Source organism: Saccoglossus kowalevskii, chromosome 22 (assembly GCF_978046115.1).
Source record: "Saccoglossus kowalevskii chromosome 22, keSacKowa6.1, whole genome shotgun sequence".
Taxonomy (NCBI): Eukaryota; Metazoa; Hemichordata; class Enteropneusta; family Harrimaniidae; genus Saccoglossus; species Saccoglossus kowalevskii.
The window spans coordinates 20,244,399-20,261,566 of NC_140662.1; the positions used below are offsets into that span (position 1 = coordinate 20,244,399).

At 35.1% G+C, this 17,168-nt stretch overlaps 1 protein-coding gene across 2 annotated transcripts; it reads left to right on the forward strand.

The window, feature by feature from the left end:
- The first annotated feature begins 124 nt into the window (after positions 1 to 124).
- LOC100369078 (kelch-like protein 26) lies at positions 125 to 8,438 on the forward strand. Of its 2 annotated transcripts, none has more exons than XM_085495604.1 (2): positions 125 to 183; positions 5,799 to 8,438. In XM_085495604.1, the coding sequence occupies exon 2, from the start codon at positions 5,807 to 5,809 to the stop codon at positions 7,610 to 7,612; it is 1,806 nt and encodes a 601-aa protein (XP_085351730.1). In that variant the 5' UTR covers positions 125 to 183; positions 5,799 to 5,806; the 3' UTR covers positions 7,613 to 8,438. The 2 variants fall into 2 exon arrangements, with proteins under 2 accessions (XP_085351730.1, XP_006816021.3); XM_006815958.3 differs by lacking the exon at positions 125 to 183 and adding an exon at positions 420 to 568.
- Positions 8,439 to 17,168: the final 8,730 nt, after the last annotated feature.

Sequence of the window (17,168 nt, forward strand, 5' to 3'; positions counted from 1 at the left end):
AGCTCAGATTATGTTGTAAATTGACAGATTAAATTACAGCGATACATCGCGTACCGCTGACTGAGAGATCACGACATTTGGAAATTTATCTGCCATGACCTCTGACCTCAAATTATACTTCGCCGGGTCGAGTGCTGAAAAAAAGGGAAGTGGGTGTACGTGGAGTTAATTAGCCATTCCATGGTAATTTTTTTTTTTAATTATGGTTATTAGCTTCCCATTTCGCCTATATCTGTAAATCCAGATGCAACATGTTTGTGTTCTGTCATGTTTAATCTGTCCGGTCTTGACTATTGTCGTCATTGTCTTGTTTTTGTGTACCATCTCTATTCATGCACGTTTCGTGTTGAGACTTGTCCACAGACACGCTGTGGTACCCGTGCATGTATTGAGTTGCCCTCTGACGCAATCTCGTATTCCATGCCAAGTCATCGTCCGACAAGGTACGGACAACCCGTGCTCCACGATCCTGTTATACACCTACCACGGAAACGTGCGTGTTTTTTTTTTTTTTCACGCATTCTAATTTTATTTCAAATCTGTGTTGATATAGCTGTTTTGATGCGAGGTAAGTGTGTAATTAGATATTATATTACAGATTTCTAGTCGACACGGGACGCGTACATAACTGGGTTCGCTTGACTGGTGGCCAAGTGGGTGGCCAGGTGTTTGGGGCTTTAAAATCGACAGACCATTCTTAAAGTACAATTTGGTATTTATGTAAAATGATGAATATGTGATATACACCAGTACGGAACATCTAAAAAAATAAAAAGAGTTATCGAGAATATTTTTATTCAAATTGTTTTTTTTTAAAAATCGGTAGTGTTTTTTCTTTTCTTTATCTAAGGAATTGAAGAAATTTATAGTAGAATATTTTGTTTAAATGACGCAAGTTTTTGTACTGCAGTTTGTTTATTAATTTCCAGTATCTAACCACATCATCACCTGCAGTAGTGATGAACTTATGAATTACAGTTATAACTGTAATTATAATCTGGGTGACGTGTGAATACTGTGAACAGTGATTTGTTTATTCGGATGATGGGGTCGAAGATTGGTTTTCTCTCACTAGGATTTTGGCTTTTCATGATTGCACTGAAATATTGACAACTGGAAATCTGTTTCTCTGATTTTTGATTTCAAAGTTAAAGTGGTGTCATGGTACATCATGTACAAATATGTCATTTTTGCAAGAAATAATTAAATGTTTGAAAACTAATATTTAGGCTTTCATGATATGATTTAATAATACTGATATTAATATTACCTGTCTCTTGGATACCCTATCTACGTACATGTACTTGCATGAACTTTTATTTTATTGTGTATTTATCTGATCATGTTTATTTAATGTTTATCATCTAGTCCTAATACTACCAATTACAACATTCTGTAAAAATATTTTCCTCAATTTTTTCCAAATACATTTGGTAATTTCAAGCTCTTCAGTTTGACCCGTGATATTTTATGTAAACCAGTTAATTTTTGCTACTAGAAAATATCATGAAAGTGGGTGTTAGTCCAAGTCCTTAAGACCACAGTGAAATTTTCTCTACCGGTACTACTAAATTTTTCGATTTTAATTTGTTTCCCACCCTGTCATGAGGTTTGAATTGAATCATTGATTTTACTTAAGTATTACAAGCTGTATTCGCCAAGTTATAACATTTTACTATGGTCTGTATTTTGAAAAAAAAATCAAAATGGCAGCCAGTGACTTTTTTTTGGCGAGTAAGGTGATTTCTACCTGTCTTCGTAAACTTCTGAAACATTTTGATTATTTTTGAATTTTAAATTCTGTTTCTGTTCATTTACAACCTACATTGATGGAATTGAAATTTAGAATAATCAAACAAGAGTGCTGTCAACATATCAAACCCATTTCCTTCATTTTTATATATATTTATAAATTTCAAAATTCAAACTAAAACATCAGCCGATAAAATAACATTAAAGCACTTTGAATATGGCGTCATTGTTCACTGTGTTCATTAATTGGGTGGTTGGATTTAACCGCTGTTGAAATTTATAATTATTTATAAAAATCAAGGGAATGGGTTTGTTGTGTCAACAGTAAAGTAGGTTACCAAATTAGAACCTGCCTCAATTGCACTTACTGTTAAAAGTTTATTTATTGCTGGATTTTATTTATGTTGATTGTTAAACGAGCATACAATAATTACCTAAAGTAACACATAATGATTTAGTGGAATGTATTCTTTTGAATGTACTTTAACCTCATGAACCCAATAAAATGAAACCCAGGGAATATTTCTCTTTCTACTGTGCGTTCATGCATACTAATTAATAGGGCTGAATATTTATTGTAAATGAAGTCATTCATTTATTATTATGTATTAGTTATTAAAATATTTGATATTATTATACATCTGTCATTGTAATGCCATAATGGCTGCGATCAGGGTTTGACCAGACTTAACTTTCTGCATTTCGGCGTTCCCCAGATGTATCATTGGAAGGAAAAGATGTATAATAATAAAGTTATTACAAGGATACCGCAAAGTATGTGCTCAGACAGTACGCTTTCGCATCAACCTTCACTGTGTGTCGGTTGATACACTCGCTGAACTGTCTTTGTACATGTACATACTTTACTTTACTGTATCTTCATAATAACCTCGTATTTCAAACCTTGTTGTATGGTGAATGCAAGTCAGAGCTTCGGTATTACAGCCTACAAGATGTATGTCTCAATTTCAATTTCTCTTCAAATGTACAACAGTAGATGAAGGTTGATTCATTCCCCTGTTACATAGTATCAGTCTGTTACATATATCCTTTAATACATTAAACCTATCTAGTCCCTCATTATTATGCAAAACAAATATTGTTTTTTAATCTTTTAAAGGCCATCTTCCCTGCTAAATATTTGTTGGAACATTTTGCACAAAATTTATAATTTTCTTTAATTTTTTGTTGATAATTAATTTTAGACTAAATAAAAATATTTTTTGTTTGGTGAAAAGTTATAGTTAACTTGGGTAAATGGGTTATATGGACATTTAATTACCAAATTACATATGTTTTTTTTTTAGCTTTCCTACAATGGTTTCAATATTATCTTGATGAATCCACTAAAATGCAAATTTTAAATAGTGTTGAAGGTCGATCACCTCATGCAAAGTTTAATTATGAGTATGTTCTTCAATCTTAGTTAATAATTTCATGGCATATATTGTGATATTCAGTTGAGATGAACTGAACTGTTCCCCTTGTTCAATACACCATTTCATTCACCTCTGATTCTTACAATGTGTTTACCTACTTTTTTAGATATTCAATTAATAATTACGAATATTTCATTTTATCTTAGTTTTTCCAACACCTTTTATCTCACTGAATTCACCAAAGTGCAAATTTTACATCAGATATCAGATAATAGTGGTAAAGGTCGACCCCTGCCCTCGAAGTTTAAAGCACAACATGACAAATGTGAATTTAATGATTTTTTAATTTTTTGTTGTAATGTATAAAATATATTTCTTTAATCTCTGCGGTTAATTTAAAGACATATTGTTGTATGTATCACAAGATGAACTGAACTCTTGCTCTCATTCAATACACCAATTCACCCCCTGTCTGGGTCTTACAGTGATTGACAGTGCATTCACCTACTTTTAACAATAATCACAATAAAATGGGTGTGTACATAAAAATGTTGATATGGTATATGTTGTTCACATTTTTAGCTAAACATGGTGCTTGAATATATTTCAACCCTTGTATGAAAACATGTGTGAACAGATTAATTAACCCAGAGAAAAAATTTAATTGACTTTAATGAGCAGAGCGTCACAACAAGATTTTTGCTGTATTGTCAGCAATGGCGTCCGAGAAGGGGCTTTATTGGTCGGTAGCTCTGATTTAGACCATGCAACCAAATAGTGATCGTAGTTTGTATACAAACGACGTTATATCAGTAGATATTAATTACCTAATTTGCATAATTAATTAATTTTCAGCTTTTGATATTTCAAGTAGTAATTGTCACATTTCAATGAAACTTGGTACATAGATGTCATAGGACACTGCACAGACCTGATAGTTTTTTGGGTAATATGAGTACATATTAATTACCTAATTTGCATAATTAATTTATTTTCAGCTTTTGATATTTCAAGTAGTAATCATCACATTTCAATGAAACTTGGTACATAGATGTCATAGGACACTGCACAGACCTGATAGTTTTTAGAGCAATATGAGTACGTTGTACTCAGTACTGTCTTGAATTGCAAAAGTGTAAAAAGAAATAACAGAGCAAAAAAATGACAGGGTGTATTGGTCCGCCATTTTTGTTATTACTATTAGTGGTAAAATAACTGCCAAGATTAGGAGTATGAATGCCAAATAAAAAAAATCAACCTCTGCAACATACGAACAGAACTCCTATTTAGCCCGCAGATAAAGTATATTTCTCGACATGTGTCAATAAGGCTGAAGACTTGCATAAATCATTACAACATAATGTTTATTTTTAGACTCACAACCTTTGAAATACCCAGTAGTGGGTGATGCAATGTATGACATACAGAACTTAAAACATTTATCATCCGAAACAGATTTCAGTTCAAGGTAGTTTTCAACTTTAAATTGAAAATTTTCAATTTTAAAATGACAATTTTTAACTAAAAATGGAATTATTTGGTCATAAATTGGTAGTTTTCAATTTTAAATTGAAATTTTTGATTTTAAAATGACAATTTTTGATTTTAAAATGACAATTTTTAACTAAAAATGGAATTATTCGGTCATAAATTGGGAGTTTTCAACTTTAAATTGAAAATTTTCGATTTTAAAATGCCAATTTTTAACTAAAAATGGAATTATTCGGTCATAAATTGGGAGTTTTCAACTTTTAATTGAAAATTTTCGATTTTAAAATGACAATTTTTAACTAAAAATGGAATTATTCGGTCATGAATTGGATTTTGAAACATAAATAATTTCAATATTTCAGGGGGACTAGTTAAAATATTAGGTAATACCTCCAGAAAAAAACAAGACAGTTAAACACTGATAATTTTAACACATTCTGGCTGATTTTTTTATTTCATCTATCAATATTAATTTTACCAACTTAATTATTTTACTTACCAGACATTTCTGTATAATTTTATTCGAATAATAATAAAATAATATAATAAAATGTTTCCTGACAGACAAATGCAGCTCTATATTTTTTATTCTAAAATTGTCATTAAATTTAAGATTTTTATTGAAAAAATACATTTTACAGTTCTGAAAAAACTTATCTAACATGTACGGTGACCAGTAGCGTGAATGTTTTTATGTGTCAAGTTCACCAAATTATAACCGAACACCAATGAGTAAATAAAATGGAACTGCATTTTGCAAATCGTTGTTACTTGTGTTGTTATGACATGCATTTACGCATAGTGCCTGGATCCCCTTTAACACGATGTCATTCACAGCTATAAATTCATAATGCATGTACAGTGTAAATATATTAACTCTGCAAGAAGTACTGTTTTAAAAGATTATTTTCACAATATAAAGCATCCTTAAAATGTAATGTGTTCAATGATTTCAGATATAAACTTAATTGTTTTTAATAGAAGAATATACAATAATTGCAATAATTGTAATTAATTACTTGATATTGTAGGTAATAATAATATCAATCTCGAAATTATTCATATCCTTGTACGATCTTGATTATTTCATAATTTTGTAAAATAATAATTAATGCGCTATGGAGTTTTAAGTCAGCAAATTAATGATTATCTTTTATTTTTATTTTTTACTAACAGCTAACGGGATGGCACAGTGTACATCGGAGATATGTTTTACATCACCGAGGTACGGGGACTCAATTGTACAAGCTTTCCAACAACTACATGAAGAAGATCTATTCCATGACGCCATCTTGATTTCCAGAGACCACCATACATATCAAGCTCACCGAACACTCCTGGCAGCATGCAGCGATTACTTCAAAGCCATGTTTACAGTGGGTATGAAAGAAACCAAAGAGAGACGAGTATACCTTCAGGGTATACCATCTGAGGGACTTCGGATAATTATCGAATTTATTTATTCCGGGAAGATGTTTTTATCATTTCAAAACATTGAACTGGTTTTGTCCAGTGCCGTTCATTTACAGATTAACGAGGCTATAAATGTGTGCAAGCAGTTTATGGAGTCACTGATGTCACCGGAGAACTGCGTGAAAATCTACCAACTGTCGCAGTTGTTCTGTTTCCCCAAAATTGAGGATACTGCATTAAGATGCATTTTGGAAAACTTTAACATCTCGGCTCGCGAGGCAGAGTTTCTATACTTGCCTGTTAACGAGGTGGTTGGTTTATTGGAAAGAAATGACATCCACACATGTCATGAAATTGATCTGTTTCAAATTGCACTATCGTGGATAATGTATGACGAGGAGTCTCGTGTAATGTACGCTGCAGATCTGATGAAGCACATCAGATTCCCTCTAATGAGAGCTGAAAAGTTTGAAAAGATTGTACAGAATAACAAGATAATGCGAGAAGACCCTGTATGTGCAGAACTTGTTGCAGAAGCTCTCGATTATCAGAGTAATTTATATTCCCAAAACCTGAAGCAGAACTGTCGGACTAAGGTTAGAGGAGATGAGAAGGCAGTATGTGTTATAGGAGGTATGAAGGAAAGGCCAACGAGTCGAGTGACGGCCTACAAAATTGGCAAAGAGGTCGTGGAGCTTGGAATGAACGGCATTTTAATGCATGTGCATAGTGCTGTAATGATGGACGGGTTTCTTTATTGTGCAGGTGGCTGGAGTCTGTATTCGTCCAGTGAGAAGATATTAGCGGCATCTTATCGCTATGATCCTCGCACGAACAGGTGGTTACGCCTAGCTCCTCTCAAAATGGCACGGTGCAATTTCAGTTTATGTGTACACAATGGTAAGATTTATGCTCTTGGTGGAATCACCGGAACAAATGAAACGAACAGTAAAAGCCAACGGACTGGCTCCGTTGAAGTGTACACAGCTCACACAAACACTTGGGATTATACAAACTCTCTGATGGCACCAATGAGCTGCCATGCTGGGGTTTCCTACAAGGATGAAATCTATCTATCCGGTGGGGACGTCTACGTCTGTGGTCGACCGTCCAATATGCTAATCACGTACAATCCGAAGACGGGTTACATATGTGAAAAGTCACCAATGAAGGTTTCTCGCTATCTACACGGTATGTGCGTTCTTGGGGACAAAATATACGTCATGGGTGGCGTAAATCAGAGCACCTCGCAGACGCAGTCAGACGTAACAACGATGGAATGCTATGACCCTGCCACGGATCTCTGGCAAGTACTTGATCAGATGCCTTTCTCTCGCAGTGTCTTTACACCAGTGGTTTTAGATGAGAAAATCTACATATTAGGTGGCTACTCCTCATTGCAGAAACGTGAAACGTCAGAAATTATCACGTATGATCCGTCAACGGGAGAATGGTATGTAGCTGGAGCGCTAAAGCGTCCTGTGAGTGGACATACATGCAATGTAATGGTATTGCCAAACGCACTTCACAATGCAAGTGCGAGTCTAGCTACACTTAGCATTCAAACTACTGTGTAGTTATAAATGAACAAACACTGAACCTTTGCATGTACGATTAAGGATTTACAAGTAAAGGGTATGCAACTCAGAAGAACTGGTACAGATCTCTCGAGTTCTAGGTGAAAAGAATTTGTTCTGACCAATGGTTGGAAAAGAAAATAATTGAGGTTATTACCATATTCCTAAAAAACAAAACAAAAAAAAATGTGATATAAGCTCATGAATATTCAAGAACACTGGTATAACTATTTCACCGCCAGTTCTATCTTTTCTTCACAAATTCACAAAACAGTCTCGTTTCTAACCCGCACTTTCCTTCAGAAAATTGGGAAAAAAATAGCAGAATTTTTTGAGTAAAAATTTACTCTGTTGGCTTCAAAATTAGCGTTCATTTCAAGAAATATTAAAGAATATAAAAAAATGACAGAAAAATTTGGGCCAGAAAGTCATGTGATGAAAACGATGAACGAACTCAGTGAGACTAACATTAACTCTCTTTCACACACTCGCTCATTTCTATTAGTTTTTCTCGAAATACATGTTTGGTTTGTGATCATCTAGCAAAGTGCTCGACTTCAAATATGGAATCTTCCTTGCCATATCACACTACCATAGTTGCATACCCTTATTTTACAAGTCCTTGATTAGAGTTTATGTCAAACATAGCACGCCATTTTATAAATTTCAGAATCTGGTATTAGATAAAGTGTTGCCAGTGACTTGGCTTCATCTTGAATTAGCTATAGCAGTAAATGGTGTGCTGGCTCAGGAGAAATGTTTTATAATACCACAGGTAGCGTGCTTGTAAACCAATTTCTGAGGAGGATACAGCTAACAGAAATTTGCTTTGTGTCATTTATTTCTCATCCAAATCATAGTGATTTTATGATTTCCCATTTTTTTTATTATTTACATCCATCCATCCATCCTTGATTTAAATCAAATTGTACATAGTAAGGGTGTGAATTTCACTCCCCCCCCATGCTTTTAAACCATTTCTGACCCTTGAGGGCGCTGTATACATGTTACTACAACATGTATTGAATACAACCACATATTTGTTATTGGTTTGTGTTTATACCAATATGTTATGTTTGTGTTATTGCTGCTCACAAAATAGCTTTTATTTGACAAGAATCAAAACTTAATGAATAACATTAAATTTCATTTACAAAAGAATTTACTTTTTACACATTTTTAAACTTTTTTTTTTTCTTCATTTTTAAACTTTGTTTTAATACAACTTAATATGTTGTGTATTCTGTGTACCCTTTGACAGCTGAATTAGTAAAATTTGAAAACCTAATTTTGGGAGAATTGGTGTAAACTGAAACGTAGAAAAGTTGAAACTTGGGAACTGTCAATATTGTGCAAATACTGACACTGCAGCTTCATGGCCTCACATACTCCTATTTGTAGTTCTGTTATAGAGAGTATAAATTTTGTAGTACAAAGCCATTGTCACGCTGAGCTGTGTATAACTTGGGGGGTGTAGCATTTAGATAGCAAAGCCATTGTCACGCTGAGCTGTGTATAACTTGGGGGGTGTAGCATTTAGATAGCAAAGCCATTGTCACGCTGAGCTGTGTATAACTTGGGGGGTGTAGCATTTAGATAGCAAAGCCATTGTCACGCTGAGCTGTGTATAACTTGGGGGTGTAGCATTTAGATAGCAAAGCCATTGTCACGCTGAGCTGTGTATAACTTGGGGGGTGTAGCATTTAGATAGCAAAGCCATTGTCACGCTGAGCTGTGTATAACTTGGGGGTGTAGCATTTAGATAGCAAAGCCATTGTCACGCTGAGCTGTGTATAACTTGGGGGTGTAGCATTTAGATAGCAAAGCCATTGTCACGCTGAGCTGTGTATAACTTGGGGGTGTAGCATTTAGATAGCAAAGCCATTGTCACGCTGAGCTGTGTATAACTTGGGGGTGTAGCATTTAGATAGCAAAGCCATTGTCACGCTGAGCTGTGTATAACTTGGGGGGGTGTAGCATTTAGATAGCAAAGCCATTGTCAAACTGAGCTGTATATCTTGCATGGAGTGGGGTGGTGTGTAGCATTTAGATAGAAGAGCCATTGTCATACTGAATTGTATATCTGTGGGTGTGTAGCAATTAGATAGCACTGCTCAATATAGCAATGTCATCTACGTTTGAAGTATTTTGAAAGAGATTAAGTGTATGCATTACTAATGGAGCAAATACTGTTGATTTTGTTTGTTTACACTCCATACCTTAGATTCAATTAATCACAGTCCCTCTGTGAATTGATATATACAGTGATGAAGTTACAAGTTTCATTTTCCAAAAAAAAACATTCCTTTAACACAAACCCATGTTTATACTAAAAGTCAATGTCACTGTAAATATTTATTATGGTACTTGATGACACTACTGTAAAATACTTAATTTTAACTGGAATTAATTACGACTTTTTGAGTGTTTTATATTTAGTTTCATGAGTTGAATGTAAAAGATACGAAAAATGGTATATTCGCTGGATTTTATTTTCACTGTATCATCGCTTCTGTGAAAATATTGAAAATAAATTCAAAGCAAAAATAAAGTATGTTACATTATGTAGTTGACCATGTATCCTAATATTTTGAATAATATCACAATATTGTGATTTGTACAAATTAATGTTTATTCTCACATGGGCCTCACCAATATGTATTATTTATGGTGTGTGGGGCTTGCCTTCAGCATTCCAAATAAGATTGTATATTAGTAAATTTCCATAGAAATTTTTAAAATTTATTTGTACATTTATTTATTTTAATTTTATGCAAATCTTGGACAGATATTAGATTATCAGTTAAAATTATGATCAAATTTGAATGTGATTTTTCAACACATTCATATGATGAATAATGTAACAACGATAAACTATTAAATGTAGCTGGCATTTGGCCAACTCGTGGTACGGAATAAATAACAATTTTATCATTAATAAGTGTGTTTTTGTTTAGATAACCCGAAGTGCTATTTCATTCTCTCCTTATCCACTCCTTTAATTGGTTTTACCGTAACTAGATATGCTCATCATCTTTGCGGTACCTGACGCTCACTACAAGTTCACAGTGGAAATAAAATACATCTGCATTGTAGTATTCAGTAGCTGACGAATGCACCAATCAGCATAGCCTGACACGGTAGTGTGAGTTGCGCCCTCAGTGATGCTCCAAACCCAACACACGCCTGACAGAACGTTGTAGTTTTTCATATATTTTTAACTTCCAATTGTATATAAACTGAACAAGACCTTGCATATTGTTGAACTACATAAATGCATACATTTCATCTAGCTAGTAGTTTGTAATTTGATATCATATGGGGCCCCTAGGCTGTGTTATACAAACTACCGGGGGGGGGGGGGGGGGGTACCGGTACTCCCATATAATCATACCTCAAAATTTACCATTTCTTATATGTGTAGATGCTCTAATAGAAGTCGCATCCCCACTGTTGCATTGTACTATTTTAATAGAAGCCGCGGCTTTTAATACAAATTTTACAATATCACCAATTGAGTAAAAAGTACATGGACATTTTTACCAGTCAGTTTTTTTTTTTTTTTAGTTTAGTTTAGAAGAATGACTGCAAGAAGATATTCGTTGATTTCTCAGAAAAACTTAAATTCTGTTTCGCCATAGTATAATTCTCACCTAAAGGGTCCAATAGTTTCTCAAATGAGAGGCATCAACATTGGCAACTAAATATTGGTTCAGGCTAAATGCCCTACTTGATAACCATATACTTAAATGTGCTCTCGATGAAGCAGTTAAGAGTAATTTTAGCTGGATAAATCATATAGAAAATATAATGGGCCACAATGATTTTGAAACAATAAAATTTAACCATCAAGTGAATATCGTTGATCAAATATCTAATTTTGTTAAAATGAAACTCACGAAAGATTATGAAAAATTATGGAAAGAAAGCTTAAATTCTCCTCACAGTAAAGATGGCAATAAAATGAGAACATATAAATTGTTTAAATTATATTTGAAAATGGAAATATACCTAATAGACTATAACCAAAATAACAAATTTCAGCCTTTGGAGAATTGTGAGTAAATGTTGGCTCAGTGATCATAATTTAGAAAGAGGCAGAAGACAACGACCAACGATTCCTGCGGATGAGTGATTTTATAAAAAAATGTACAAATTCAGTTGAGGACGAACAGCAATTTATCCTAGACAGTGATTTTTTCGACACAGAAAGACGGAAGCTGTTTCAAGAAATAGGAATTAAAGCGCGGTGGTCGTCGCGCAGCGCGTGTTCGAATTTCATGTAAATAAACAATGTATTTTACACGCGTTGTATACGTCGCTATGAGTCCCATATCGAACAGGACGCGGCGCGATGACTGTCGTCCTTTAAAAATAAACTAAATAAAACAAACAATTTCATTAAAATACTGACATGCTTTGATACCCCTAGCAAAGTTTCAAAATAAAGCAAAACAGAAATCAAGTATATGAAAGCTATCACCTCTACAGTGGGAGAATCCTGTAAATTTTTTTCCTATTAAAGTGCGGTTGTCGTCGCGCAGCGCATGCTCGAAGTTCATGTAAACAAACAATGTATTTTACACGCGTTGCATACGTCGCTATGAGTCCCATATTGAACCATGCATAGACTTAGTAGAAAGAGATTGTTTGACCTGGTTTGTTTTTGATCGCTGTATTTTCGCCCGATTTCTCAAAAATAAAACATCTGTCGTTCAAATTTTTGCGTTTTTTACTTGAATCGTGCCATTTACTAAATAATTTGGGTATTTTAATTTGATGACTTGCTTTAAAAAAGTCGAAATTCTGAATTTTCTAAACTATTTGGTTCCGTGTTATACTAAGTGGAAAAGTCATTAACATACAGTTAGCATATTCATGACCGTCGCTTTGGTAGTCACGTAGAGAAACTCGCGCGTTTTCACGAGTGCTGCTGACAGTGCAAATAAACAGATGGTTGTTTATTCGTTAATAGGATTGTGAGATTATTTGTAGGATTATAACCCAGGTTAAAACAAAAGAAATACTGTAGTTGCCTGTCCCTCTCTTTCTAAGATCTATGATTGAACAGGACGCGGCGCAACGACCACTGCCCTTTAAGCTTTTAACATCTCTTAATTTTATTTTTTATCTTATCGTAGTTTATTTAGCTACTGTATTTTTTATGATTTGTATTTTATTTTATTTACCATACTGCGCCCTCTGATGGCATAGTAGTGTAATAAAATTATTATTATTACAATACTGCAAGACGAATTGGATTGTTTTGCCGCTAAATACCGTAAATAATAAATTCAATTTGTAGCGATATCAATGTCCGTAGCGCTCTCTTTTCTGATTACCTTGTCAATGACACTAATCATATTTTGTCGACATAGTTGACATCACCAACGAGATGTGCCAGTACTTGCCAATTCCTGATATTCGAGTTTCGCCAGAACACCACTGGAGTGCATAACAAAATAACAGCAGAGTTCATTGCTTGGAGTGGGTTTGAACATAGAGCTAAACAAAGATTAGCTCCATGGTTTTAATTAAAGCGTGGAAGTCGTCACCTGCGCAGATGGCCATAGCATGTTATTGTTTACAAACAAGCGTCTACCCATGAGCCATTGGGAATTGAGTCCCAAGCGACAATAACAACACACGCTAAAAAAAAAAATATCCTCGGACGTTACTTTCCACGACTTTCCACGAAACATGAGGTAAATGATAATTCTTTTTCGGTGTTCGTTCATTTTTCACTTGAGTCCCAAGCGACGATAACACCCTAAAAACGCAAAGGCTCTTGGGTAGACGCTTGTTTGTAAACAATGACACGCTATGGCCATCTGACGCATGCGCAGGTGACAACCACCCTGCTTTAATCTCAGGAGACATATGATTGATGATGATAACTAAAGCCATGAATGGCATTGTTTTATGTCTTTACGAACAACAGCAGGGTCGATAGCCGCAAACGGGAACCTGAAGATATCAGCGATGCTTTTATTACAGTAGAACATTTACAGAGAACAGCCTGTACATATAGTTTGTAACAAATAAATATGTGACATGAACACATTATTATTGGTGGTGTTTTTTTCAATCCCTGGTACAGTAGTAGCTAGTGTAGCAATTTCTATTGCCCCCCTGGTCTTATTGTACCCGGGGGGCAATATTACCTAGGTCCTATTGCACCCCCAGTTTCTATTGCACTCCGAATAAATGTGTATTACATGTCAAATCTATACTTTAGGTTATAAGCACAGACGCACGGACGGACAGACGGACGGAGACCGAATTATAAGTCCCCGTTTTCGGACCTCGTCCGAACGGGGACTAATAATTATGACATTTTAAAGGGGGGGCAATAAAACTAGGGGAGGCAATAGCACCTAGTTACCATTGCCCCCGGGTTGCGATAGAAACTAGGTACTATTGCAGGGGGTGCAATAGGAACTAGGTACTATTGCAGGGGGTGCAGTAATAAGGGGGTGCAATAAGAACTAGTACACTTGTACTTTGAAAAAAAAAATTCAAAAGTAAATTTCAACTGCACGATCACCAGCCTTGAATGGACGAACATTTAGTTTATCAGCATGTTCTACAAGTTAAACAAGCTTCGCCTTCCGCCCGCTGCTGCATGTTATGCATGCTTCCCGAGGAATTTACGAACTAAGATTATTCATAGTCAAACTATGGATTATTCAAGGGGTTACGCCTCCGTCACTCATAAACAACCCCACTCACAGTGCGCCCGCAGGCGGTCAAGCCTTGAAATGGTTATGCACATGAGCAGCCATTGAGGGACTCGAAACTTGTAATACTTACGGATGTTTACTTTTGACGTGTTTGTTCTTAAAAATGACGTGCGTTTAAAAAACTACGTCTGTGTTTTAAACAAGTAACCTGTAGAATGCTGTGTAGGTAATATTTTTATGTTGATTTTTGTTGCATTTGCAGCAAATAGTAACCAAACAATGAGAAGTCTATAGGATTGGATATACCTCTCAGCTGGCTTCACATGCATAGTTCAAGACTGCCTAACCAGTGCTTATACCAGGATTTAGTTACAGCACATGGACAGTCTGTGGTTACAGCTTCATGTTCCGAGTAATCGCAAGAAGTTGACATTACAATAGAAAATAAAAGACTGGCACTCCCATGCAATTAATAGCAAGTGGAATTCCTAGGATTGAAACATAGACTTTGAAGTCACAGGTGTAGGCAATGAATAACTTCAAGTTGGCATAAAGACGAGGCAGTTTATTTAATCAGTGCTGAACTAGAGGCTGAAATTCATAATTAAGTTCGTCATACAATATAATTTGTTTATTTCAATTTCTCTTGAAGTCAAATAGAATACACAGGTGAAAGGATGTTTTTCATATAATTTGTTCATTTCCAACTCTCATGAGTCACAGAGAATTTCACTTAATTTATTTTTGATGAAAAGTTTTCAAGCATTACGTGTGAATCCAATTTTTTTGCGAACTTCTTATAGGGTGCCCGGTTTTAGTTAAAAACTGACGTTAGCTTCATGTTCATGTCCTACCATGGCAACAGCTGAAAACATATTGCTTGTTTTTTTAGCGGAGCAGATCGCCAACCAGCCTAGCGGCTTGTTTTCATTGGCAACCGAACTATTTTTATTTTGTAAACAAATTTTCGTCTGCTATTTTTATCCAGTTCAAAACGTGCAGCAACATTTTTGGCATATTAGGTGTGCATCACATGGAATACTACATTGACAGAACTTGATGTATGTTGACTGAGTTTTATAAACCCTGAAGGGCTCTTGGAAGATCCAGATAGCGATTGCCATGAAGAGCAACCAACAATATCAAAGTACCAGGAGGTTTTTGCTGGCGACGTTGCGGCGTTACCTAGTTCCAAACAAAAATTACCAACGTCAAACGAGCAGCATTTAAACCGGTAATCAAGATTCATTCAATCAACGACTAACAAGCAACATCACAAGCGTGCAGCTCAGCGACGACCGCTGTCGACGAAAGTCATCCCGCCAGTGGAGTACCGCAGTTGAACGGCATGTTTGCCAATGCACAATTATGTGGAGGAACTTTTAACTTCAACATAACTTTAAACTACGTATAATTGATTTGAAACGTTCAATCGAGATCGGCCAGCGGCCTATCTGCACCCTTCACCATTGTATTCAAACGAATCACGTGGTGTGTCGTTCTCCTTCAAACCCGGGATTCAATCAATAGGGAGTTTCAGTAAAAAAAAAAAAAAAAACGCAAATCATGCAAATTCAACATTTTCAAACCAGTATACTGAAACAGAAATGCTCAGCGATGCAAAAGAAGGATAGGTATTACTTTTCAGTATACACATCTCTGTTGATACTATCCCTCACATTTTCTACTCCCAATTATTCCTGCGTAAAATGGAATAGCCTCTTTCCATGTTGACATTTTGAGTAAAATCACTCGATGGGCTGTTAAAATTGGCTGCTACATACTCTTTCGCCGGTCTGGAAAAGTGTTTAATTAGCTCTGATTCAAGCAACAATGCAGATTTCCCAGTGGGAGTGAAACTAGTTCGACTCTGGCATTAAAATAAGGGGTGTTTTCATCAAAAAACGAATAACCCTGGAGTGCACAAACACATTGAGTTTCGAAACAAATCTTGCATTAGTTACAGCAGCAGAATACCACAGAAATATCAGACGAAACATGAAAACACTATATACAATGTATTGTATTTCGGCCTGAACCCTCTCTATTGTAATTCCAGGAGACATGTAATAAAAGACATGTATAGTAAAGTGAATTACAAAGTCAAAGTTGGTGGGGGGCTGACAACATCTTTTACATCAAAAGTAGGAGTAAAACAAGGTTGTAACCTGAGTCCTACACTATTCAACCTGTTTATTAACGACATTCCAAGAATCTTTGACTCACCGACATGTTACCCACCCACTTTAAAAGATAGTAAAATTAGCAGTCTTCTATTTGCCGATGATATAGTGATTTTATCAGAAAATAAGACCGGCTTACAAAATTGTTTAGATAACTTATCCACCTACACAAAACAATGGAGACTATCGGTCAACACAGAAAAAACTAAAATTATGGTTTTCAACAAATCGAACAGACTATTAGAAGATAACATATTTTTCTATGAAAGCAAAGAAATTGATATTGTTAAAAAAATCAATTATCTTGGTATCACTTTAAGCCCAAATGGGAAATTCAACATATGGCAGTGATATATGGGACCATGAGAGTTCTTATAAATCGGAAGTTGAAGATATCCATTTACATTTCTGCAGATTTATTCTCGGTATCAAGAGAAACACTCCCATAATGGCAATATACGGAGAATTGGGTGAATATCCGCTACATTTATTTATGCAAAAACAAATGATCAAATACTACAACCGCGCAATAAACTCGCCCAACGTACTAATTAAAGAAGCAGCAATACTAAACAAGCAAATGAATAGTAAATGGTATATCAATGAAAGTGACAAAATAAGAACAACTGCTGAAAAAAAAAATTTACAAATACAGTTGGAAAAACAATTTAAACAGTACTGGAAAGAAGA

Coding starts and splice junctions, on each gene's coding strand:
- LOC100369078 (XM_006815958.3), top strand. CDS start 421: ATGCCAAGTCATCGTCCGACAAGGTACGGACAACCCGTGCTCCACGAT. Junction 569..5,798: donor TATAGCTGTTTTGATGCGAG/GTAAGTGTGTAA, acceptor TTTTACTAACAG/CTAACGGGATGGCACAGTGT.